General features: G+C 49.4%; 1 protein-coding gene across 1 annotated transcript; it reads left to right on the forward strand.

Moving 5' to 3' along the window:
- Positions 1-1,918: 1,918 nt before the first annotated feature.
- On the forward strand, positions 1,919-24,222 carry CPLX4 (complexin 4). Its single transcript, XM_038525883.1, has 3 exons — positions 1,919-2,882; positions 8,710-8,797; positions 23,205-24,222. Exons 1-3 carry the CDS (start codon positions 2,716-2,718, stop codon positions 23,430-23,432), a joined length of 483 nt encoding a protein of 160 aa, XP_038381811.1. The 5' UTR covers positions 1,919-2,715; the 3' UTR covers positions 23,433-24,222.
- The last annotated feature ends 2,461 nt before the right edge of the window (positions 24,223-26,683 follow it).

Consider the following 26,683-nt stretch of genomic DNA (forward strand, 5'->3'; position numbering starts at 1 on the left):
TTCAACATCAACACATGGAAGCAGAACTAGAGAAGTAGAAATGAAAATGGGTATAGCTTTTCCTTGCTGGTAATGACAAACACCAACCAGTTAAAACTGTCTTTGATGTTTTCACCTTTAAAACAAATACTGATAAAAGTGTAGTTAAGCTGGAACTCTTAATCATTACCATTGGCAGCTTTAAAAAGTCCTTAAATCTTCTTGGCAAGCTCCATTGATTTAACCAAGTAAATCCACTTTTGAGAGCCCATGCAGTATTAAAAGGAAAGGAGGACTTTGGTGTCAGACAAAACTGGGTTTAAATCTTGGCTCTGCCATATACTAAACACCATCTTAAGTTTCCTTACAATATTTATCTCACAGGATGGGTAGCATTGTAAAAGAGTCTTTTAAGGTGGTTTCAGAAAATGGTAGATCAAGGTAATGGACTCTCTTCTGCTGTAACAGAAATACTGCGTAGAATAAATAAAACCTTTAAGTAAATTAGATGGGTTTGAAAAGCATCAGAGGAAATGACATAATGCCCGATGAGCGAGTCTGCTGGGGGAGGGTGGGGTGGGCGGAAACTAGACTATGCACAGATAAACCCTCACACTGGTCAGAGGTTATGCAGTTCACTTGGACATTGGAGATGTGCCTTGTCCGCCCTGCCATAGTAGAGATTTGGTACATTCAGCTGTGATGAGAAGCCTTTGGAGGGGGTACGCCTGGTTGTCCCATGTCCTAAAGCTTGGGATATTTATTTTCCTTTCTTGGAGCACTAAAAGATTCTACACATAGCAGATAGTTTATTGGATGTCTCAAATGGAAAGGCTGTTGTAATAAATTGAGCAATAAAGAGATTTTAAAGACATTCCATTTTCAATGGAATCACCTATTGAGGAGACCATGAGAGATTTGACTTCATGAAAACAGTGGTGGTGGGGGTGAGGGGTAATCAGCTGCCACACCCGCGTGTCTGTAATGCTTGATTGCCCCGTCCCCCGCATCCATGCGGAAAAGTGGAACTTGAAGGGTTTCACTTTCAGACCAGCACGATTAACATAGGTCAGATCTTCAGCAGATTGTCCTCTTCCCTGGGAAATAAAAGTGGTTTTTAATCTCATGAAACACTGCAGTGTTTCCTAAAGGAGGGTCGTGCTGAACTGAGCAAACAATCCCAGGCGGTGGCTTTCACCCTGTCAGCTGAAGGGAGGAAGCCTAGTGGGTTAGAAAGGGAGACGGAGCGACAGTGGACTGAGCGCATTAGGTTCCACGCGGTGTGCCAGTAAGTGAAAGCGGAGCCGGTGTGAATGTACGCTCCGGGTTGGAGCACTCCGTTCGGCTCCCATCCCCTCCCGAACCTTTGTCTCTCTTCACAGTGAGACCAGTGTAGCAACATCTTTAAGTAGGGAATTATTAACCAGGACACAGCCCCGCCGATCTGAGGGCCCCGTTTCCGACAGGGCTCGTGCTTCCAGACAGAATCCTAAGCACAGGTTACAAAGAGCCTACATCCCTTTCTGCGCCCACCCCCTCTTGGAGGGCTTTAATTAGAAAGCTACTAACAGATTAAAGTCTTAGCCATACTCAATTCCTCCCTCGACCTGAAGAAAGCCGTTGAGAATCTGCTGCGTGTTGGAAAAGTTGTCCAAAGTTTGATGGGAGTACACCGGTGAGCGCCAGCAGAGCGCTGGGGAAGGGCCCCGGGAGGAAGGGGTCACGAGAAGATGACCCTGTTACACGCGGATGGTTTGGCCCACGTTGTGCTGACCCTCTGGGTTCGAGCACCGAGGGTGGTGCATCCTTTCCAAGCAGAGATGTGCCATTTCGGCGCAGGAGGGGCCGGGGTGATCTTCCAGATGCGAGCGAAGGCTTGCCCTTCAGACTCGCCTCAGCTGAGTAGTATTTCCGTACATATGGGCCCCAGTAACGATGGAAGCAGTGCAGAATTCAAGCAAACCAAAAGGCAAATCCTTGCCTAGGACTTAGGAGTCCAATGAGATAAAATGATGGATCAAAGGATTATTTTTGCCTAATGAAGCATTTTGGGTTTTGAGTCTCACTGGACTCTGTTTTCAACAGGATGTTGTGCTCAGGGCTGGAATTTGGACATTCCGTTACAGGCCTGTAATCAGTCAGCTCTGATTAATTGAACCCAGACTCTTGATGAAGCCCTGCTGCGCTTATAATTTCGAATTTAGAATGGGTAGGGAGAGGAGTAGATAATGTGAGGGATTTTGTTTTTGGAGTTTTGGTTGGTTTTTTTTGTGTGTTTTTGTTTTTGTTTTTGCCTCTGAAATTAGCTTAGTGTATTAATTCAGAAAGCAGTGGGTTGCATCTGATTGTATGCCTTAGTAATCTGAACCATCTGCCTCCCTATATTAAGGGAGTTCATCTCTTTAATCCAGCTTACGGCCCACAAACCACTCTTCTCTGTCATCATGCCCTTGAGTAGAAGAGGCCACGCAAAGTCCTTTGCTCTTAAATGCTTTGCTGTCGTTGAGGATATTTAGAAACTGATCTTTCTTTCTTTCCTTCTTTCTTTCTTTCTTTCTTTCTTTCTTTCTTTCTTTCTTTCTTTCTTTCTTTCTTTCTTTCGTTGAGGATATTTAGAAACTGATCTTTCTTTCTTTCTTTCTTTCTTTCTTTCTTTCTTTCTTTCTTTCTTTCTTTCTTTCTTTCTTTTTCACATTTTGTCTGAGCTTTGGTTTTATTTTTCTGGGGCCAGAAACCATGGCTTTCTTTGTGAAATCGATGATAAGTAACCAGGTAAAGAATTTGGGATTCGGTGGTGGGTCTGAAGAAAAGAAAGAAGAAGGAGGCACATCTGATCCTGCAGCAGCTCAAGGGATGACTAGAGAGGAGTATGAGGAGTATCAGAAGCAAATGATTGAGGAGAAGTGAGTACACACGATTCCCTTTCCCTCTCCGAGCCTAAAGATATGCATTGTGGCCCTAGCTTCTTGGGCTCCCCGACCTCTTCCGCTTTGCTCTTTAGATGCTGCCCCTGTGCTGTGTGCCCCTGACCTTCGGAGCATGTGTTCTGCTCCAGGAACCATCTCTCGCCTCAGCAGTTACTATGTCCTGCCTGTGGGGATGGTGGCAAGCCATAATAAACGAATCTATATGTCCTTCTCAAAGCAGCTTAACACTTTTTCCAGTCTAGGTTCATTTTAATTAAGCTCGGTTGAAGTGCTCAGATGAACTAGGGTGAGCCTGTCTCTGCGGTCTTCCCCAAACTCACCCTCCTAGCACGTAGAAAGCTTGCACACCAAAGGCTTTCTACCTGGAAGAGAGCCTTGAAGGGGACACGGTGCAATCTTTCTTTTCTTACGTGTGCGAAAGCCCTAGAAAGCACAACACGAGGATTGTGTCCTAAGATTCGGCTTCTCGAAAACTGTGAATAAGTTTGTGGACTGTTTATTATGGAAATTGTAAAGGTACAGAAAAGTAGAACAGTATAATGAACACCCATATAAACCTATGAATAAGGTCACAGTTAGCATTGTGTTGTACTGGCTTACAGGTGATTAGTTGGATAGATAGATAGGTGATAGATAGTAGATAGAAGCAGTTTTAAAGTAAATTGCTGACGTCATGATACTTCACCCCTAAATACTTCAGCCATGTACCTCCAAAAATTAAGGACATCCTCCTGGCTACATGAGGATGTTCTCCTGGCTATATAAAATAAAAATAAAAATAAAAATAAAATAAAATAAAATAAAATAAAATAAAATAAAATAAAATAAAAATAAAACAGTAGTAACATTTTAATTGAACATTATGAAATGTGAATATCACCAACAATTTTTCACTGCTGCAGACTGCTCTTTAAGTATAATCTATGCGTAATTTTTTGCATTTTAAGGTAGAATAAGAGTCTTTTAGTAACAATGAAGAATTGAAGCCTCACTCCTGAGGTTAAATGTTCATCTTTTTTTTTTTTTTTTAATTGTTCAGTAAAAGTATTTCTCTGGGCACCTGGATGGCTTAGTCGGTAGAGCACTTGATTCTTGATCTCGAGGTTGTGAATTCAAGCCCCTCATTGGGCATGGAGCCTACTTAAAAAAAAAAAAAAGATTTCTCATTTAATAAGAGTATTTCTTTTTGCCATCATGGCTCTTTTGCTAATTATCAATTACATAAGAGTTGCCTAAATCCTATTGCTAAGATGATTATAGGTGAAAGGTTAATGACCTGGAGGAAACGAAGAAAGTACAAAAGCCTACATTTAATGGAAAGTCTGTCTATTGTATTTTTTTCTGAAAGAAACTGTAGCACATAAACTACCTAGCATGTATTATGCTTGGCTCTGCAGTCAGTTAAAGTCAATTAAAAAAAAAAAAAGTCAATTAAAAAAAAACGCAACTGCAAACACCATGTCGGTGCTAAGATAAAGTTTAGGCAAAAGACACCCCAATCGTTTGCATATATACAGGCTACTTTTGCCTATGGCATGTAAACAAAGAAACAAAAAGCAAGCATGATGAAGAAACAGAAGCAGAACAATAGCACCAAACATTCTTAGCTCAAGGGAGCCAATAAAAAGAAACTGGCCAGAAATTTAGACTATACATCTGATTGTGTAAAATATCATCCAACTGGTCCAAGCAATAAATCTGGTCACAGATATGACATCTGTTTGATTAACTAATGTCCTAGTTTTCCCTAAGTTCATATCTGGATAGATCAAAGGGCAGAATGCCGAATCGTCAATCAGCAGATTGGGTTATTTGCCAACTACTTGGCTGTGTGTGTGTGTGTGTGTGTGTGTGTGTGTGTGTGTGAATGTTATCAATTTTTGTTGTAGTCATCCAATTTAAAAAATAATAGCAGGGCAATGGGGCCAGCCCGCTTCCCTCTGGCAAGAGGCATGACTTCTAGTTTGTTGCTTGAGTTTTCAATAGCTTCATCACCTAGAATACAACAATAGTCCCCTTACCCCTCCATTTCTCTCAGTAATAGTAAAATGTCCCTTTACCTGGTTATTGCACAGTAATTGCTGTGGTATTTCTTACCTGAACTTTGATATGTATCACAGAACTGAACATAAAAGCTAAAATTTTAAAGCATTTAGAAAAAAACAGTATCTTTGCAACTTGAAGGTAGGCCAAGATTTCTTAAACATTTCTTAAACTTTGAAAGCAATAACCATAAAAATGTTAAAATAATGCAGACTTTATCAAAATTGAAAAATCTTGTACATCAAAAAACACCATTAAGAAAATATTTATTAAAAAAAAGAAAAGAAAATATTTATAGGGGCGCCTGGGTGGCTCAGTCAGTTACGTGTCTGCCTTTGGCTCAGTCATGATCTCCGGGTCCTAGGATCACGCCCCGCATCTCTTTTTCTGCCCCGGGGTCGGGGGGTGGGGGGGGGTGAAGCCTGCTTCTCTCTCTCTCTCTCTCTCTCTCTCTCCCTCTCTCTGCCCCTCCCACCCTCCCATCACTCATTCTATATAATAAAGAAATAAAATCTTAAAAAAAAAAAGAAAATATTTATAGGCAAGTCACAGACTTGAGAGAAAATATTTGCAAAAACATATCTGACAAAAGACTGGGATCTAGAATATATAAAGAATTTCTACAACTCAATAATAAAAGCAAAAAAAAATGGGCAAAAGAGTTGAACAAATACTTCACAAAGGTGCACAAATGGCCAATTAGTACATTTTTAAAAAGCCCATCTGATATCTTCAGTCATCATGGAAATGAGAATTAAAATCACACAAAGGTACCACTACACTCACCAGAATGGCTAAAATTAAAAAGACAACAATACCAAATGTTGGCCAAAATATGGAACAACATAGAACCTTTATTCTGTTTAATGAGATGTGAGATAGTACAGCCACTTGGGAAAAAGTCAGATAGCTTCTTATAAAACTAAACTCACTCAGCCAAAGTACCCTGCAACTCAGTGATGCCATGCCTAGATATTTACCTAAGAGAAACTAACATATATGTGCACAAAAAGACTTGTACAAAAATGTTCACAGCAACTTCATTTACACTAGCCCCCAAGGGGCAATAGTCTAAGTCCATCCGGGGGAGAATGAATAAACCAGCATGATATATTCATACAGGACGATGCACTCAGTAACAAAAAGGAACAAACCACTGATAAATAACACCACCTGGGTCAATCCCAAAAGTTTCTTATGCTGAGTCAAAGAAGCCTCATACAAAAGAGTGTGTAGTATATGGTTCCATTTGTGGAAAGTTCTAGGACAGGCACAAGCAATCTATGGTGGGTAAAGGACAGTGACTGGGGAAGCAGCTGTTAACTGGGCATGGAGAAGAGAGAAATTTCTCAGGTGACAGCAATGCTTTTCATATCTTAGTAGAGGTTTGGGTTATGCACAGAAACGGAATCAATAGGAGAAACGGACATGCATACGTGCATAGGTGTCCAGAGGATTGATTTTAAGGATTGGCTCACGCGATTACGGAGGCTGGGAAGTCCCGCCATCTGTTGTCTGCAGGCTGGAGAGCCAGGAAGGTTGCTGGTGTCGATCTCAACTGGAAGACTGATGGGTATGAGTCCTAGGTAAGGCCAGGGGGACTGAGATCCCAGCCCGAGCAGACAGGCAAAGGGAAAGAGAGAGAGAATATGTTCCCTTCCTCTGCCTTTTCGTGTTAGACCCTCAATGGTTGGATGCTGCCCATGCACACCGACGAGGGCAACTGGCTTCATTCAGCCCATCAGTTCGAGAGCTAATCTCGCGGAGAAACACCCTCCCAGACACACCCAGAAATCATGTTTAATCTGACCACCCTGTGTCCCCGTCAAGCCAAAAACAAAATTTAACAGACACAGCACACGTAAACTCTCTGCACTTAATTGTACACAGATCTTACTCAAAAGAAAAAAGAGAAAAGAACCGCAAACCAATACAAGGCTGTAGTTAAAGGGATATGTGTTGAAGCGTTTGGGGGAGAGAGTACTGGCGCCTACAACTTCGAAATGCATCAAAAAATAAGACGGATGATGAATGGGTAGAGAGAGAAGTTATGTGATCAAACATGTATAGCAAGATGCTAATTGTAGAATCCAGGTGGTGAGTGTATGGGTTTCACTGTAAAATTCTTCCAACTTTTCTGTATGTTTAAAATTTTTCTTAGCAAAATATTGGGGAGAATAGATCTGCTTCTGCCCAAGCCCCAGTCACTGATCCCTTAGGCAAGTCACTTACTCAGTCTCCCTCTCCAAAGCCAGAAGATGGAAGCCAGTGTGGGTGCATGTTCTGGGCCTGACCTGCAGAGGGACGGCCCGCGCCCAGGGCCCCGCGGTCAGTAGTCCAACCCGACTGCTCAGATCAGCCCTTCCTTCAGACCGTGTGGTGGTGAAGATGATTTCAAAACGTGAAGTTAAGAAATAGAAACCAGGGTGGTCACCTGAAAAGGAAAGCAGAATTTATTTTAGTGCAAATAATGCTTCGTGCAAAGATGCTTCACCAAACCCCTGGGCAAGGAACCCCACCAGGCCGGACGCCTGGGTGGCTCAGTCGGCCCAGCGTCGGGCTCTTGATTTCAGCTCAGAGCCTGATCCCAGGGTCCTGAGATCCAGCCCCAGCTCGGAGTTTGCTTGAGATTCTCTCTCCCTCTGCCCCTCCCCCACTTGCACTCCTTCTCCATAAATAAATAAATAATTTAAGTATTTAAAAAGAGAGAGAGAGAAAGAGAGGGAGAGACCCCACCAGGCCCCACACGGGCCTAACCTAAGAACCAGGGTAAGTCCAGCCGTGAGCTCCTTCCTGGCTCTTGCCTTGCCCCTGTCCCCCGTTCGGCTGCTCTGCTCCTGCCTCTCAGCTGTCAGCTGTCCTGGCTGTGCCATCCCGACCGTGTGGCCCTGGGGGGAAATGGCAGCGAACTGCTCCCGTGAAGGTCTGTCTTTCCCAGTCCCGATCCCAAACTCCCAGAGAAAGGGTTTCCTTTGCCCAGCTTGGGCCAGTCCGATCCAGCCAGAGGGCAGGGCCATGGGTAGAGACTCGAAAGGCACCCCTGTGGGCAGCTGGGAGGGGTGGCGGTCACCGTGGGCCCCCCAGACAGCCCCAAAGCTGTCAGCTCCCGCCCAGGACATCGTGAGCAAGGGGTCGGTTGCAAACCAGCCTGATCCTAAGTCCTATTAGGTCGGAGCAGCGTGGAGACCTACCCTACCTCTTTCGGGGATCCCCCCTTCCAAACAGGGAACGGAACACTGTACCAAAATGGGGTCCAGAGGGGGTGACAGTGAAGGGAAACCGCTTTCTATACATTCCTCAAGACTATGTGCCTCTAAGGGCCCCCCCAGCCCTGGAAGCTGTGACCCCGTTTCACTTGACCAAGAATCATTCAGGAAGCTTGTTAAAAACATAGCTTCCCCTCATCTGCCCCCAGGGAGTCTGATGAGTCAGTCTGAGCTCACACCCAGGAAGCTGCGCTCTTAACCAGCACCCAGGTGGCTGTGGTGTATGAGGTCCCAAGTCCTACTGAGAGCAACCCTGAGGGGTCAGCTATACACCAGGAATAACCACTCTGCCCCCCTCCGGGCTGCATCCTAAAGAGAGTCCCAGATCCAAGCCGTCGTTGGGGTCTGGGGTCCTGTTGAGTTATGACAAGAGAATGAGGGAGATGTTTGGGGACCAGGAAGGTTTAGCCCAGCGGAGGCTCCTCTATGCAGGGGTTGGACTGTCCTTAGCTCAATATGTCCTTTGATCCTTTATTCTATTCTTTTACTTTTAGGATGGAAAGAGATGCTGCATTTACACAAAAAAAGGCGGAGAGGGCATGCCTCAGAGTTCATCTCAGAGAAAAATACAGACTCCCAAAGGTGAGACGCTCTTAACGCAGCAGACATCCTATTTAATTTCTTAAATGATAGAAAATGGAGAATGTTTGATGATCAGCAAAGGGTCACATTCATGGATACACACACACCACATGCACACACATACAGCCATACACATACACACATGCATACTGCACACACAGAGACATACACAAGCACACATACACACCACATGCACACATGCATGCACACACATACAGACATACATCCACACACATGCACACACAGACATGCACAAGCACACACCACATGCACACACAGACATGCACAAGCACACACACCACATGCACACACATACATGCACATACATACACACATGCACACAGAGACATACACTAGCACACATATACACACTACATGCACACACAGACACATGCACACGCAGACGTATGCATACATAAGCACACATACACACACCACATGTACACACATGCATACACTTACATACACACATGGACACATGTGCACAGACACATGCACAAGCACACATATGCACACCCCGTGTATACACCCATGCACACACAAACACACATGCATACACATGCACACACAGAGACGTGCACAAGCACACATACCCCATGCACACATGCATGCACACACATAGACATACACACATCCACACACATGCACACGCAGACACACAAGCACACATGCACACACACATACATGCACATATATACACACGTGCACACAGAGACATACACAAGCGCACATACACACCACATGTACACACGCATACATGCACACACAGACATACACAAGCACACATATACACACTACATGCACACACATGTATGCACATACATACATGCATGCACACGCAGAGACGTATGCATACACAAGCACACATACGCACACCACATGTACACACATGCATACACATACATACACACATGCACACACATGCAGAGACATGCACAAGCACACATACACACAGAGACATGCAGAAGCACACATATAACACCCCATGCACACACACATGCACACACATACAGACACATGCACACACAAAGACAGACACAAGCACACATGCACCACATGCACACACATACACATACTACACACACGTACACACACATATATTTGTTTTCATCTTAACTGAGGCATTTGATGTAGTGAAAAGAGCATTGAACTAGTTCATAAAAACTAGATTCCAGTCGTTCAACCTCTATGAACTTCCATTTTCCCTCAACAAAATGAAGTTAACACCTGTAAGTGGCATTTTACTGTAAATTTCTGTAAAGCCTGTACAACTTCTATACGTAACTACACAAGGAGAAAGTAATCACAGCTGGCACCTCGTGTCCCGTGCCAGGCACTGTTCTAAGAGCTTGGACCTAGCAATTCATGTAATCCTTCCCAACAGTCCCCTGGGCCGGGGTGGGGGGGTTGGGGGGGTGGGGGGGTTGGGGGTTGGGGGGAGGGGGGTGTTCCATTATCACCTCTGCTTCGTGGAGGAGGAAGCAGAGGCCAGGAAGGGCAGAGCGCAGGGTCTCCCACTATGCTCTGCCTGTGGCTCAGGAGCAGTCTGTTCCTTCTCGGTGGAGACCGTAGAGTGGTGACGGCACGATCCATCCGGCCATCTGGCTGCTGGCAGAGAGCATGAAACACCTGTAGGCTCTGGCCAAGCAGTGGGTTGGCTGATGGGAAGAGGAGGGGTTGACATGTGACGTCAGGACTCAGAAGCTCCACTCCTGTGGGTCCCCTGCAGGTCCCCCAAGAGCTGACTTGGGAGCCGTGAGCCCTAAACAAAGGGAGAGAGCCCTGCTGTCCCTGCAAGGTCAGTGCTAAGGTCACCAAGTGGTTAACTAGCCCCAGCCTGTCGGGGAAGACTCGCCTGTGCAGATGTAGTAGTCAATGTCCCTCCTCTGGGCCTGGTCCTCTTCTGTGAATGTGCACATCTCATGGCTGCAATTCTTTCCTCTGTATCTCTCTTTTGTATGATTTTATTTTTGGACACGAGGAAACCACAGCCTGGATTTAAGATAGAGCAGAGGATGTGCCAGAGGGAGCGCAAGAGGGGGTGCGTGGCAGAGGCAGAAGGAGAAGGACAAGCAGACTCCCCGCCGAGCAGGGAGCTCCATGTGGGGCTCAATCCCAGGACCCTGAGATCACAATCAAATTTTCGTGTAGCGTTGAGCTCTTTGTGGCTTCAGGCTGCAGGAAGGCTTTGGGGACAACCTGCACTGCACCGTGTTCCAGTGACACGGTGCGGAACCCCGCCCTGAAGCCCCCGCAGGCTCGGGGCTTTTCCTGCTCACGGCAGCCCGAGGCTGGACCCCAGACCCGGGGGCTGCTGCTGAGTTCCAGACACAAGCTAGACCAGTAATTGAGATGATGGCCGGAAAGCGCTCCACGCTTGATCCCTAGGTGCATGCGGTTTGCTTTCAGGCGGAGGCCTTCCCACGGTTCTTTCCCGTAACTGGCTGCATTTGGTAAAAATGGATTGAGTCTACGCGGTGCTTCGAGGATCTGCCCGTGGTGTGAAAAATAGTGAAAATACTAACAGTACCGTGGCCCGCTTTTCATACAGCACGTGCAAAGTCTAACCTAGTTGTGCTTCCACAAAATGGCAATTAATAGAAAGTCTATCATGAAAAACGAATCGGTTCCCATTCCACGGTGTCCACGTGTCACCAGATGTGGCTAACGGCCCAGCCCCAGGGCAGCATCTTGCCGACCCTGGGGCACCCCCCTCCGCTGCACCCCCCACCCAGGGCTGTTGCAGGTGACGTGTGTCCCTCCCACCCACCTTGTCTAGGCTTAGGAGCCCCCAGGCCTAGAAGGGAGCGCCAGGGGTTTGGGGGGGCGGGGGGACAGACGCAGTTCCCAGGCAGAGATCACCCCGGCCGGTGGCTTCTTGTCCGTGCAGAGTGGCCACTCCTGGCCTGGCTCCACTGTGCAGCAGCGCAGGGCTGCCACCGGGCAGGGACAGGCTCGGGTCCCTCGCGCCCCCTGGTGTCCCTAACGTGCCGCACAGTGGCCGCAGGGAAGTGCAGCCCGCAGAGCCCGCCCGCCGGCTTCTCATTTCGGGCATGGGGACTGTGGGTCGTAGCAGGGACAGTGATGGTGAGGACAGAAATAATATCTGCACAAGATCGAGTGTGTGCGTGTGTGTGTGTGTGTGTGTGTGTGTGTGAAGTCTATTCATTGGCTCCCAAGGACAGGTTGCGTGTTGTATTGTAAAGCAGTTGAGGTGCGGGCGAGGCTGGGAGGGCCTGGTGGGCACAGGCCGGGCGGGGAGCGTGGGAGCCTCCTGCGGGGACCCCAGCACCAACGGGGGTGGGGGCTCGCTGTCTCCACAGCAAGAGGGATGGAGGGGGATTGTTTGAAATGCGGGTAATTGAGGTGAAGGCATTGGAGAATCCGGCCCCAGAGGGGATGACTGGGGGGGGGGGGGACGATCACAGTGGGGACAGTCACTCCCTGGGCCTTGGAAGGCAGGCTTTTTCTCGTGCTGTACCAACCAGCTCACCTGCTCACCTGCAGCGGCCGCGCTGCCGGCTGCACGGAACTGCGTGTAACTCAGGTGTTGGGCTGCAGAAGGACGCCTCGCAGTGAGTCCTTAGAAGGCCCTCCAAAATCCACACGGGCCCCCCGAATGGTAGTTTTCATCTCCTGCATGCTCCCCTAAGGAGCAAGGAGGCCCCGGGGGGTCAGGCCATGCCCAGGGCCATCACTGTGATTGGGAAAGCTCGAGGCCATGGCCCTATGTCCAGAGCACCCAGGGAAAGGCATGAGGGGCCAGGCCAGTCCTACACCCCTGGAGCAGAAGGGAGGGGTGACGGGGGCTCAGGCCAGCCTGGAACTGCCAGGCTGGAGATGGGGCAACAGATCCCCAAATCATTACCTACATCCTCTTTGTGGGGCTCGGCGTCTCGATTACCTCACTTCATTGATAACTTATTTGATTACTGTCATTGAAAATGGTCATCCTGGTGTGCAAGTGTGTGTGTGTGTGTGTGTGTGTGTGTGATTCAACCATAAAAAAGGGAAATCTTGCCATTTGCAACAATGTAGATAGACCTTAGGGGTATCATCCCAAGACGAATAAGTCAGACAGAGAAAGACAATACTGCATGATTTCACTTGTATGTGGAATCTTAAAAAGAAGAAGAAGTCAGACACAGGGAAGAGACTGGTGGTTGCCAGAGGTGGGGGTGGGAGTGGGGGCGGGAGGGTAAAATGAGTGAAGGGGGTCAAAGGGGACAAACTTCCAGATATAAGATAAATAAGTCCTAGGGCTATAACGTGAGGCTGGTGACTATTAAAAACAGTCATCAAAAGACACTGGTAGGACAAATCGTCTTGTCATGACCCATAAGCAATCACCGGGGGCAGGCGGGGTCGTCTGAGGAGCACACCCAGTGTCCAGGCTCTCCTCCTAGGGCAGGGGTGGGTTCCTGGGCTGCCCCAGGACTGTAGCTCCTCCACCCCAGCTATATATATATATAATATTTCTATTTTTATTAAACTTATTCTTTATATATTGAAAAAGCACATCAGTAGGTAATCATAAGACTCATTGAAAACCCGTGAAACTCAAGTCAAGGAACTTGCCCAAGGTCACAAAGCTTACTGTGCCAGAGGGGCCTCCAGCCTCCCGAGTCACCCGGTACTTTCTGAGCCTCACTGTCCCGTACACACCCTCCCTGAACCGTGTCTCCATCCAGGATGGTAGACTTGAGAAGGAACACGACCCTCTAACCCAAAAACAGCGCTGGGCAGAAAGCAAGGGTCACCGGGACCTTCCTGGGCTCCTAATAACCTCCTTTCCCTTGAGGTTTGGAGTCTTGAGGTTTGCAGACTTCTAAGCCCTCTGTTGTCTTATAAAGTCCACATTGGGTAAGCAGCCGTACTAATAGTATTAGCAGCCCACAGGGAGCTGGACACATTCACCGTGTCCTCCAGCTAACGAGGGATGACCCCCTGGGTGCCTCATTCACAATTCTCCAGGGTCACCGGCACAGCAGCCACACAACCAGCAGGAGGCGGTTCTGGGCCTTTCCCCTAACCAAGGCCCAACGGAGAGCAGATTTGAGGAAAATGTCTTCCCGGGAGCTGTCAGGTCTAATGAGGATAACTATGTCGCATTTTGGAATCAGAACTGTATTTTCTAAAGAAATTATTTGGCTGCTGTTCCCCGTGAAAGGGTTTCACTGATTGCTGAGCGGGGGAAGGAAATCTGGACTTGGGGAAGGACAATTTGGGGCCCAGCACCCTAGGGAACAGCAAAAGCCTCCTCTCCCAGATTGTCCTTCCCTGTTCGTGACAACCCCGTGTATTGTACCCTGTGTCTTCGGGTGACCCCTTTTAATTGCAGTGATCACATAAGGAGTCCAGTAAGTGCAGCAGTCGAACGCAACCATCCAGAGCATATAGGGACAGCACACGTGTCCACGCAGCGTGCATTTCCTCCGGCTTTGAAGCCACCGGGGTACTCGGGGGACATCAGGCGCCTCAAGGAATCCGCGATGCTCGTGTTAGGATTGGGTCTCGCTCCGCCGCGATCAGCCCCTGTCCTGGGTCTCCACCTTCCCCTCTCCGCCATCTCGCCTTTGTTAAGGTCAAATCTCTCCCAGGGAAAACAAGCAAATAGCACTTGGGGAGTAGACGTGCCTTTCCAGGTGCCTCCCCCCAGGGACGGGCTCCCACTGCTCCGCTGCAGTCTTCCTCCTTCCCAAGCTGGGTAGTCTGGCTCTGCACAGAGGACCGTCACCTCCTCCCCGAGCCCCCCTCTCTCCTCATCCTCCCCAAACTGCCTCTCCTGTGTCTTGGTCATGGCCTACCCTCCCTCTGCCTGCTGCCCCCAGATTTTGGAATATTGCAGGTCTGTCCTTTGTCCTCCCGAATTGCACACTCTCCCGGGGATCCTGCTGTCGCTTTCGGCTGCCACCAGTGTGTGGATGACTCTCAGACCTACACCTGCAGCCCGCATGCCGTCTTCTCCCTCGGGGTCCCTGCCGCGGCTGCCTCTGCTTGGACACCTCCGAGCTCTTCCCCAGAACAGATCTGGCCCGTTTTCCCCCAAACCCACTCCTCCTGTGGGCCCCATCTCAGTGTTGCCCGTGCCCCGCCCCCCCCCATCCCCAGCCAGCCCTGGTCCCCAGGGCCTACATCTGGAAGTCAGCCTTGACTCTTCCCTCCTCCTCCAGACTCACATCCAGTAAATCATCAAGTCACCCTAATGTTACCTCCTACATAATTCTCAACTCATCCCCAAGGGCAGGGCTCATCATATCTCACTTCTGACCACAACAGCTCATCGGTGGCTTTTCCACTTTGAGTCTTGCTCCCCACAAAATTACAGAGTGAGGTTTCCAAAATGCAAATCTGGTCCTGTTTATCTCCTGTTAAAAAAAAAAAAAAAAAAAAAAAAGGTTATCACAACTTCTGAGAACGGAGTGCCTATCCCTTGCCCTGTTGGCCATGACGTGGCTCCTGTCTTTCTGGTCTCAGCTCTTGCTAGTCCCTGCTTGGACTGTACCTTCCTTCTGCTTTGTTTCCTACACTCTGCTCTCTGTGGCCCCTTTTCTTCCCGTGAGGCTTCCGTCTAGGGCCACTTCTTACAGAGCCTCCTGTGCCCCCTTCTCCCCGCCGCCCTTCATGCTCCCATAATACAGGAGTGCGTGTCTCTTATGTTATCTTACCACCGTGAATATTCTCACCAGCTGGACTCTGCTCTTTAACAAAGGGGTTGAGTCGTCCACCTTTGTCTTGCATGCCTGGCAGGATGTCTGACACGTAGAAAGTGTGCACAGGTGTTTGTACACACACGCGCACAAAACGTTTGCTGAATGTTGGATGTCGCTGGGAAAAAGGAGAAAAAAAAAAATGCATCCAGAGAGCAAAGTATCAAAAACAGCAGAAAGAATTTACCTGCTGTGAGAATTTTAGGAAAATAAATTTTCATGAAAAGAACAGGTCTGGATTAGACATTTTAACTTTGTATATCCGAAAGTTAACGTTTTAAATAAGGCCCCGAGATTCTTTCTAGAAACAAATGTGCCCCTCTCCCTCGCCAATTCAAAATGTATATGTAAGTCAAGCCAAATTAATAAGAGAAAACAGTTCCACAATGAACCCTAATCCTATTAAGGGAATTGTCAATCTAGGTTAGTCATTGAAAAATAATGTTGTGCCCCCTGCTGAGCTATATGATTTAGTTACACCTGGTGTTTGTCTGCTGTATTAAGGGCATCATTCACTTTGAATAAAGATGAAGAGAGAAGGAGATCTACCAGTGGAGCTGTCTTTAAACGTGTCACATTGAAAGCTCCCTTAGAACAGAATTTAAAATTTGCCTCTTAACAAAGGATATGATGCTGTGGACCTTTCTCTGCCCGCCCCCTTCAGATTCCGAGCTCTTGGGCTGCCCAGCAGGGCCCCAGACACTGAAACCTCCTGCTCCCGAGCAGCTGTTTCTGGTGGCAGGGCGGCAGGCCATCGGGGCGGGCGGGGGGCGGGGGGGTGTCGGTGGCCGCGAGGGACCTTCCCTTCCTTCCTTCTCCTCATCCTGTCCCAAAGCAGTTTGCTCCTTCTACTCATGCCCCTGAACAAGCCACAGACTGACTGTCCGGAGGGGACATGGGGAAGGGGAGAGAGAGCCCTAGGACGCTGGTGCCATGGGAATGCAAGTGAAGTACTTAGCCACGCTGGCAATCCCACTGAATCCTCACAACCGCCCCATAAGGTAGGTGGATAGTATTTCCCCTTCGCAGATGAGAACACTGGCTGGGAGAGGAGAGGAAGCGGGGCTTCCCAAGGTCACGCCTGCCTGTGAATGGCGAAGCAAGACAAGACCCCAAGCCCATCTGACCCCACTGGCCATATTTTCCTACTAGCCCTGGTGGCAGTGCTGGCCACTCAGCCCTAAACAAGCTGAATCACATTTATGCAAGTCTCAAGACCTTGGCTTCCCCCTCTGTAACATGAGAGGCTTGGATAGTGACCCCTGTGAGCCTCTTGAGCCCCTCGGCCATGCCTTTGTGAAGGGAAGAAGTGGGAGATGTACACAGCTGGAATCTAGAAATGCTCATTCCTGATGTGCCCTACACATTGCACACTCTCAGCCCAAGCTGATGAGGGAAGAGCAATGAGGTACAGCAAGCAGACGTTGTAGGTGGCCGGCCCCAGACAAGGGTCTCCACAGTGCTCAGCACTAGAATCACCTGGAAAGCTTTTAAAAAACTTATATTGCCTAGGCCCCTGCCATATATCCCTGGAGCCAGTCCTCTGGGGGTGGGCACTAGCCATTTCTAGACTTCACAAGGGAGGCGGGGGCCCAGAGAGGGTGGAGAACCACAGTCCCAGAGGGATAGGACATAAAGTTGGCTCTGTCCTTCAGTGGCAAGTGTTCAGAATGAGGATGAGTGGGTCTGCTGGAGCCTGGGCCCCAGGGCCTCACGCCTCCCTCCCTCCTTCTCTGGCCCCAATACATGCCTTCACTCCTCGCAAAGCAGGCCATGCTCACTTTGACTTGCAGTGGAGGATTTTGCTGACGGGCTGTGCTCTTTTCACTCTACCCCAATGTCTTACAAGTTCCTCCCTCATACCTGGGATGAAGACCACTGACTGTGGACCACCACTGTGGTCCTCACGAATATGGAAGCATCCAATGTCAGGTCAAGTGGTCAAAGTCAAAGACAGCCATTAATCTCGCTGTCTGGTATCCTGTAGACCAAAAATACGTAAACAACCCAAAAACCCCAAACAAAATCTGCCCAGAATCAAGCCGGTATTTGCTATACACCAAGGTCAACTGACTGGGACTCTAACACGTGGTGAACGCTCAGCTCTTGGGCAACATAACCGTCTGAGATACGGTAGCTTTTCCACGTATCTCAAGGTGGATGCAAGATGAAGGCCAGTTTATCAAAATCTAGGGCTCAGACAGTGTGAATCCAGGGTCGTGCTTACCCTTCGGAGAAAGGTCAGAAATCAGTCACAGGGAATAACGAGAGCAGGATGTGGGGCTATTTAAATAATGGGGCATTCAGCGCCGGCAATTAAGATTATAAATCTGGTTAAAAACCAAGAGATTAAAACTGATTCTGGTCAGCCGGCATAAAAATAATTAGCTCTTAACTGCATTAAACAATATCCCAAATTGATAAGATTTCTAGAAACGAGAAGGCCTCTCAGACAGAGCCTCTAAGAACAGAGAGCAGCTTGTCGGGCCCCTAACGGGAGGCCGGCTCGCCTCCCTCCCTGACTCTCGCTTCCACTCGTTCACACCAAGCTTCTGGGGTGGGGGCGGCGGGGGCTAAGCCTCCCTGTCTCCCTGCCTCCCGGCCTCCCTGCCTCCCTGCCTCCCTGCCTCCCTGGAGCTGGTTCGTGTTGTCTGCAACTGCATTTGTATCTGGGCAAGTGCTGAGGCATCACTGCCTTTCCTGGATGTGTGATGTGTCCAAACATCCCCGGTCCCCCGGCCTGACTTGTCAGCGGGCAGTGGAAAGTCTGGGCGGGACATTCGCTGCGTGGATGGCAGACAAGGTCTCCTGGGCAGGGAGGTCGGTGAGGCCAGGGGACGAGGCCACGCAGAGGCCACTGCATACGCTCCACGGATTCTTCTTCATGGCTTGCTCGGTCCTGGATCTTTGCCTTCAGGGCCAATGCTCTCCCACCCACCCTCTATGCCTTTTTTTTTTTTTTTTAAAGTTTCACCAAAAGGTTTTTTGGTTCACGCCCTGAGCCAAAGGCAGACGCTCAACCACGGAGCCACCCAGGTGCCCCAAGAGCTCTGTTTTAACAGCCACTGACTTATTTGTCTCGCCCCTCCTGTTGGATGCTTGGAGGCCCAGCGTTGGTGTGAGAATCTGATTGCCTGAGCAGGAAGGTTACCGCCACCGCTTACAGGCTGTGTGACCCTGGACACCTGATACAGCCTCTCTGAGCTTTATTTCCTTATCTATAAGCTGGGATTCTCTTACTTGCCTTACAGTCGTAGAGGATTAATTAGATGACGCCTGAATTATTTGGAGTAGATTAAGCAGTCAACCCCCAGAGGCTTCTCATAAGTAGAATAACCCTCAGTGGTGGGCTGGAGATGTGCAATGGACAATTGTGACTCCTGCACACGGTGGTCAGCCTTATCAGAGGCCTTGCTCTCCTTGTACCCTTACCTCTGGCCTCGAAATGGCCCCCGCTTTCACCCAAAAGTCACATTCCTGGCAGGATTCATTTCCCTTTGAGGCACCAGGTCCTCAATTCTGGGACAAAGCTACCAGGCTTTCCTCAGCTTTTGTCAGACCCATGTGCATGTTTGTGGGACCCAGAGGACGACTTCTGACAGCGGTTCCAGGCTCACTGCCAGCCTCCTCTTTCCCCCATCCCTGGCTCTCTCCCTCCCTGGCAACCTTATGTATACAGACCCCCTGCCCTTCTCCTGAGGCTCAGCAGGACTCAGGCCAGCAGATCACTGAACGCTCAGGGGCACCGGCCTGGTGAAGGGGTCTGAGCAGTCTCCAGGATACAGTTAGGTGGGGAAGTCGGGGTCCCAGGCAGCCAGAGTGTGGTCTAAAAGGGCTTGTGGGCTCTGGGAAGGCCCATCCCCTTGGCCCTGTGACCTTTCCACCCCATGTGAAGGAATGTGGCCCAAGGGACAGAGGAGCCCTTTAAAGCATGGGGCCTTCGGCAGGTGGCTCCAATTGTCCAGTCTAAAGGCAGCATTCAGTGTTGTCACTGGCTATGGTCAGAGTCCTACAGTCACCATCCTTCTAGAAGGATGACAGGGATAGTGGAGTAATGGTTCCCTAGCACCAGAATCTATTTCCCTGGGCTGCAGCCTGTGCTGTGGATACCTGACAGCTAAGGGAGGACACCCAGACAGGGCCAGTGGGCGGCTAGACGACAAAAGGGGGACCAAACGTGGGCCTCAGCCTCATTAGCACTGAGTCCTAACCACGTGAGCAGGCCCCAGGCCTAGGACAGGCCAAGGGTGAGGGTCCTGCTTGTAAAAAGGGATCCGGGCTTTTTACAGGCTTCTGCAGCTGACCCAGACTATTCCCCCGCAGAGGCGGCATGCAGCGATCAGAGCCCTGGGTTCAAGTCTGAGCTTTGTCATTTGCCCCCTGCATGACCTTTGGCAAGTCACCTTACACCTCTGATGCCCCGTGGAAGGGCCCTCAGAGGATTACCGAACAGATGGAAGGGGGTGTGCTCCTAGATGGTCTTGTAAGCTCCTAAGCCTGCAGGACAAGCGTGCCTATGGCTATTCGTATTTTTGAGAAAAAAAGGCGGATCACTGTCACATCCCTACTGAAAGGGTCCCTATGATTAAGAAGGCACAGAGAGGGGCACCTGGGTGGTTCAGTGGTTGAGCATCTGCCTTCAGCCCAGGACGTGACCCCATAGTCCTGGGATCGAGTCCCCCATCGGGCTCCCTGCGTGGAGCCTGTTTCTCCCTCTGCCTGTGTCTCTGCCTCTCTCTCTGTGTGTCTCTTATGAATAAATAAATAAATAACTAAGATCTTAAAAAAAAAAGAGCCCTTCAAAAAGCAGATCTGCACATTTAAGGATGGTTAAGGCTATTGCCCTTGACGGCAGGCTCATCAAATCATTCAGCGAACATCTACTGTCTGGGTCTGCGTGCCAGGCACTCTGCTGGCTTGGAGATGAGTAAGCAACGGTCCTGTCTTCAGGGATAGTGGGGTAATGGTTCTTAAACTTTAGCACGACCCAGAATCACCAGGAGGCCTTGCTAAGCTGAAGATTGCTAAGAAATCTTCAACTTTGGAGTCAGCAGCTCTGGGTGAGGCCCGAGGATGTGCATTTCTAACAAAGTGCCAGGAGGTGCCGATGCTGCGGGGCTGGGGACCCCCCTCAGAGACACACTTTGGTAGAAGTGCCGATCCAGAGCCCCTCTGTGAGCTGTAAGGCAAAGTGGAAGCCCACAGCTCTCCCTTCCCAGGCAAACGGAATGAGGGGGAAATAAACCTGAAAGTCCTCCTTGAAGGAGGAACCCAATCTGAAGCTCCCCCAGACGCAGCCCGCCCCCGACCCGCCGCCCTCATGAGTGGCCCACCTCTGAGCACCTGCTGGCTGGCCCACCGCCCTCTGGCCCCTCTAGCTGCCAGTCCCTCCAGGCTACTCCTTCTGGGTTTGACACTGGTGACATCCACAAAGATCTTATTACCCACTAGAGGGAGGGGAAAGGGTATCAGAATTCCCAGGAATGTCTTTTCAAATCATTATGTATTCCGGGGTGCGTAAGAGAGGGGAGATGTCCTGCACTTACAGGACTGCCAGGTAGAAGTCCTGCCTTTCCTCTCTTCCCTGCAAAAGTGCCCAGAGGATGATCAGCAAGGAAGGCAACCTCTAGGGCAGGTAAATAAAAAATAAATAGAAAGGGAGGCTTGGCTGGGAGCCCCTGAGGATTAACTAACTAATTAATCCCCACAACAGTTTGACGAGGAACTAATTAATCCACTAAGCGCTTTGAAGGGCCAAGGCCTGGCCAAGTGCAGGGACCGGCTTCTGTCCCTGGGGAGGCTGCGGTGGAGACTGGCCCTTCCCGGAGGGCTTCCTGGAGGGCGTGTGTGAGGACCGTACACCCCAAAGAGGAGCATCTCTGCCCTGCAAATCAGCCTCTCACAGGTCTCTGCGGGGGGCTGGCTGTCACCCTGTGGGAGAACCCACCAAAGGAAGGAGCTGTGGGGGAGCCACGGGGCCCTAGAGCTGGACCCGGCCCGGGAGATCCACTTCACAGATGCAGACTAGAGGGTGCGCACGCCTTGCCCTGGCTCGTTCTTCGGACCCAGAGACACCGATGTTCCCCTAGAGTCACTTCCTCTCATCACCCAGGCAAGGAGAATTCATATTTTCCTGTAGGTGTCCACTTGAACTCCACCTGGGAACTCAGCAGGGGTCAGCATCTTTCTAAAGTCCAATCAGTGAGGGTTTGATGAGGACTAAGTAAATGTCGTACCTTTAACGTGAATTTTCATGCACTTGGTCACAGGACATCGAGGAGGGTGAGCCCCAAGGTCGGCTGAGATCTTTCCTACCTTTTGCTTTTCTGATGCTCTGTGATCTTCCAGGCCCTTGGAGCCCCATTTGCCTCCTGTTACAATCTGATCTCAGAAATCATTGGATACAGCCACCTGGGAATATAAACTATTCCCAGAGAATTTTTTTTTTTTTTTTTTTTTTTTAGAAAAGGAGGAGCAGAGGGACAGGGAGAGAGAATTTTTTTTTTTAAGATTTTATTTATCTATTCATGAGAGACACACAGAGAGAGGCAGAGACATAGGCAGAGAGAGAGGTAGGCTCCCTGCAGGAAGCCCAATGTAGGACTCGATCCCAGGACCCCAGGATCATGCCCTGAGCCGAAGGCAGATGCTCAACCGCTGAGTCCCCCAGGAGATAGAGAATTTTAAGCAGGCTCCACATCCAGCTTGGACCCCATGTGGGGCTTGATCTCAGATCATCAGGTCGTGACCTGAGCTAAAATCAAGAGTCGGATGCTTAACTGACTGAGCCACCAAGGTGCCCCTCCCAGAGAAACTTCTTTAGATTCTTCTCTCTTATTAAGAAACAAAGTCCCTGCAGCCAAATGGGGTAAAGGAATCTCTAAGACCAGGTAGCAGGTACTACGAAATTCTGGAACAGACACTCTCAGGATCATAAAATGGAATCTGTGAGAGGCAAACTGTGGTGTTAGCAGCAGCAGCACAGGAGGTTGCTGAGGAGCAGCCATGCCACCCACGAGTCACTTAAGAAACAAAGAGCTTTGTGCCAGAACCACTTCCAGGTGTGAAGGGTGTATGTAAGGTTGAATTTGATGTGATTCTGTGCCCCCAAGGAGCCCCGGTCTAGTAGAGAGGAGGGAAGGGGCAAAGGTTAAGCCCAAGTTGCCACGGCCACCGAGAGCCCAACCACACCCTCCAGGGAGGGATCAGCCAGGGCCACTGAGGCACATCCTGGGGCTGATAGACTGCAAAGCTTGCAAAGCTGCCCTGAGGCGGAGCCTACAGTGTGATTCTCAAGCTTTGCAGGCAGCAGCAGGACAAGGGAGGGCTTCTTGAAACCCACATTGCTGGGCTCCACCCAGGAGTTTCGGATTCCCTTGGTCTGGAGTGGGACCCAAGGATTTGCCTTTTCTAAAGTATCCTTAGATGTGCTAATGCTGCTGGGCCCAGGGACCACACTTTGAGAACCACTGTTGTAAAAAGTTCTGATCAGCCCAAGGTGCAGCGGAAGGGGAGCATGTCAACCAGGACCTCCAGCCTCCGCGATGGCTCCCGGGCCCAGGCTCTGCGGAGGGATGGCCGAGCTCGCCGTCCCCATCATTCACCCCAACGGAGGACTTTGCTGCTGCTTTGACTATCTCCTTGGAGGCTGGTTGTCTGAGAGTGGCTTATCTCTTCCGTGTTTGTGTTTTGCACAGAGTGAAATGGACGAGAACCAAATCCAGATGGCCGGAGACGATGTGGACTTGCCCGAAGATCTCCGGAAAATGGTAGATGAAGATCAAGAAGAGGAAGAAGACAAGGATTCCATTCTTGGGCATTTACAGAATCTCCAAAACATGGACTTGGATACCATAAAGGAAAAAGCCCAGGCCACCTTCACGGAAATGAAGCAGACCGCTGAGCAGAAGTGTGCTGTGATGTGAGGGGCAGGACGTGCGGAGGAGGGAACCGAGTCCAGGTGGAGGTGACCACTCTGCACGGAGCGTTTCCAGCAGCGTGTCCTTAAACACGGCAAACTCACAAACACCACGACGGTGAAGCTCTCCACAAACTCGTAGACAACGACTTGATGTTCTAAACATCCCCGTAGAGTGCTCAGCCAGCACCTTGCAGTAGGACACACACTTTCCTTGTAGTTATAAATGTGGCTCAGTGCAAGATTTCATCTGGGAGTGACGCGGAACACATCTGCTTGAAGATCTTCAGGACAGCCCTGAAGAGACAAGAGCAGATGGCATTTCCCCTCCGACTTGCTTTCTTCCAGGGCAAGGTCTCGTCCTCTTCATCCGTTAGCATAACTCCAGGTCCTTTGGAGAAAAGATGTGGAAGGTCAGGGAGCCCCCCTGGAACCCCGGCTGCAGGCTCAAGGGCAAGCAAAGAGCACACCGCCTCTCACTCCCAGGGACCTTGACACTGTTGCTGCTCCTCATCACGGATGGATGAGGACCTGGATGGTTCCAGGCCCAGGGGACAGTGGCGGGATGGGACGAGCAATGAAGAAGAGAAATGAAGGCAGAGAATGGACTTCACTAGCGCTTTGCATCATGCTAGAGGCTATATGAAGAATGGACTTGAGGGGTGACACTAGAGGCAGGGGGCGACTAGGAAGGCTATGGCTGGTTCCACATTCGGCATCATCACCGGTTGTCTGTTGGTGACTGCAGTGGGAACGGAGCAGATGGACAAATAAAGAGCACTGAGAAGTTAAGTGAATCTCACTGTGTGTGTGTGTGTGTGTGTGTGTGTGTCTTCTCTCCCCCTTTTCTCTCTCTTCATCTTCTCCCCATCCTGCCTCTGCGACCTCTCCTTGGTTTCCCTCACCTGTCCCTCCCCATCCCTCTGCTGCAGACTAGCTTCCGGTAAATCATGCCATCCTTATTCTGCACCACAGTCTTCCAGGGGACACACGGATTTCCTCAACACTTGCTCTCTTTCAAAGAGAATTGCTCAAAAGACCTAGAATATTTCCCTCGGAAACATCTAGAGCTATCTAAAGCCAACCAAACCAAAGCAAAATACTAGCCTTTCAGTGAATCTGTTCATTGAAGAAATAATGCTCAAAGATAGCTTCTTCTTTTTAAAGATTTATTTATTTACTTGAGAGAAGGTGCACACACGCACATGTGCTCACTTGCAAGAATGGGGGTGGGAAGGGCGGAGGGAGAAGGAGAGAGAGAGTCTCAAGCAGACTCCCCGCTGAGCATGGAGCCCACCATGGGGCTCGATTTCAAGACCCCGAGATCATGACCTGAGCCAAAATCAAAGAGTTGGGTGCTTAGCCGACTGAAGCACGCAGGTGCCCCCAAGGACAGCTTTTACCAAGAAGAACCGCTCAATCAGAGGAAAGAACTAAGATCAAAAGCCTAGGGGCGAACCTGTCCTAGTACCAGAGTTCCTGAAGGTCCTGTAGAAGGAAAGGTTTCATGTTGTGAAAATATGCAAATAAAACAACTCATTAGGAGTCTAGGACCTACGGTTTTTGGAAAAGTTTAGCCCTCGTGGAAGTCCCTGGGAAAATATTGGAGCAATGCTGGCAGCTAATGAGTCTTCAAGTCCACTACAGAGTCCATCCTGGCTGCTATAATAAGACACTACGGACTGGGTGACTATAAACCAAAAAAATGCTTATTTCTCATCCCATTGTGTGGGAGGCTGGAAGGCTGAGGTCAGGGTGCCAAGACAGCCGGGTGAGGGCCCTTTATCCTCACACCATGGAAGGGGCAAGGGAGCTCTGTGGGGCCTCTTTTATAAGAGCGCTCATCCCATTCATGGGGGCTCTGCTCTCATGACCTAATCACACCCCCCAAAGACCCCACCTCGGCGGTTAGAATCCAGCATATGAACTTTGAGGAGACACACATTCAGGCCACAGTATCCATGAGCCCCGGATGCCATGGACATATTTTAAAACCATGCTTGTCTTTTTATCCGAACCGGCATGTGATTGGTGACTTGTTTTATAGCAGGAAACTTAAAATATTCAAAATGTTTAAAACTATAAAATAATGGATGAAATTTTTCAGGTCAGTGCCCGACTCTGCCCCGTAATGGACAGAATGAGCGGGACGGATGGGGGATGCATGTGGCCCTGTGTTGTGTCACAACCCTATACTCGGTTGTGACATAAAATACTGTGACAGAAGACTTGCTTTGTTAGAAGATGCAGCCAGTGCAGATAGGGAAGTCACTGCATTGGCGCGTCCTCTTGACATCAGCGTTACTCTGATGCCCTTTGGTCTGTATCCCAGTGGAGCTGTGGAGCTCCTAGAAGACTCTGTCATGGTTGTCGGATGCCTCTCGTATCCCAACACATCACACCACGTTACGCCACGCAACCCCATACATAGTACACCATAGCAAACCCACCATGGCACACCAAACGACACGGACGTGGGGGTTGAGGCAGGGAGGGCCTGTGTTCGGGCATTCAGAAGGCCTTTTTCCTTCTGGAGGTAGGTGGTGTCCGGGCCATGTCATGGACACAAAAGGGTGTTCTTTAAAAAAAAAAAGGGGGGGGTGTTCTTTAACCAAAACAGAGAACCCAACAATTGTAGAGGACTATGAGGGAACCTTGTCTAAACTCCCATAAATAAAGGAACTCCTTTCACAACACCCAAACTCAACCTTATCTAAAAGCCTCAGAATTAACCATCTGCCACTTCCAGAGAATTCAGCCACTAACCCCCTTCCATTTGCGGACACCTTTAGTTGCTAGAAAACCCTTTCTTGTCTTATATGGAAACTGGCTGATTCTTGGACTCATTTGTCAAGGTTCCCTTGTGCGGAGCTGTGCAGATAACCTGAACCCCCACTCGGGCCTTTGATGATGTTCCCCTTAGTTTTCTCTTTTCCAGGTGGTAAAATGAATTGCCATGTGGAAAACTGAGGTTACCTCAGCTTCCACACCAGCCACTGGATTCCACGCTCGCAGCCATTCCTTTGAGCCCATTTGGGAGCCAGGGAATTAAGATTCCAGCCCCAGTCCTGCGAGTGTGTGATCTTGACCAAGTCATTTATCTTCTCTGGAAATTCATTTTCTCGAGAATAAAAATGAAGAGGATGGATTCCTTTACCTTCTGTGATTTACCTTTTATGGTTTCAGGGTGGTTGGTATCAACTATAGATTTATCTTGTGAAAGAGAGCACATGAGCCCATTTTTACTGTCACAGAACT

Source organism: Canis lupus, chromosome 1 (assembly GCF_011100685.1).
Source record: "Canis lupus familiaris isolate Mischka breed German Shepherd chromosome 1, alternate assembly UU_Cfam_GSD_1.0, whole genome shotgun sequence".
In the NCBI taxonomy this organism is placed as follows: domain Eukaryota; kingdom Metazoa; phylum Chordata; class Mammalia; order Carnivora; family Canidae; genus Canis; species Canis lupus.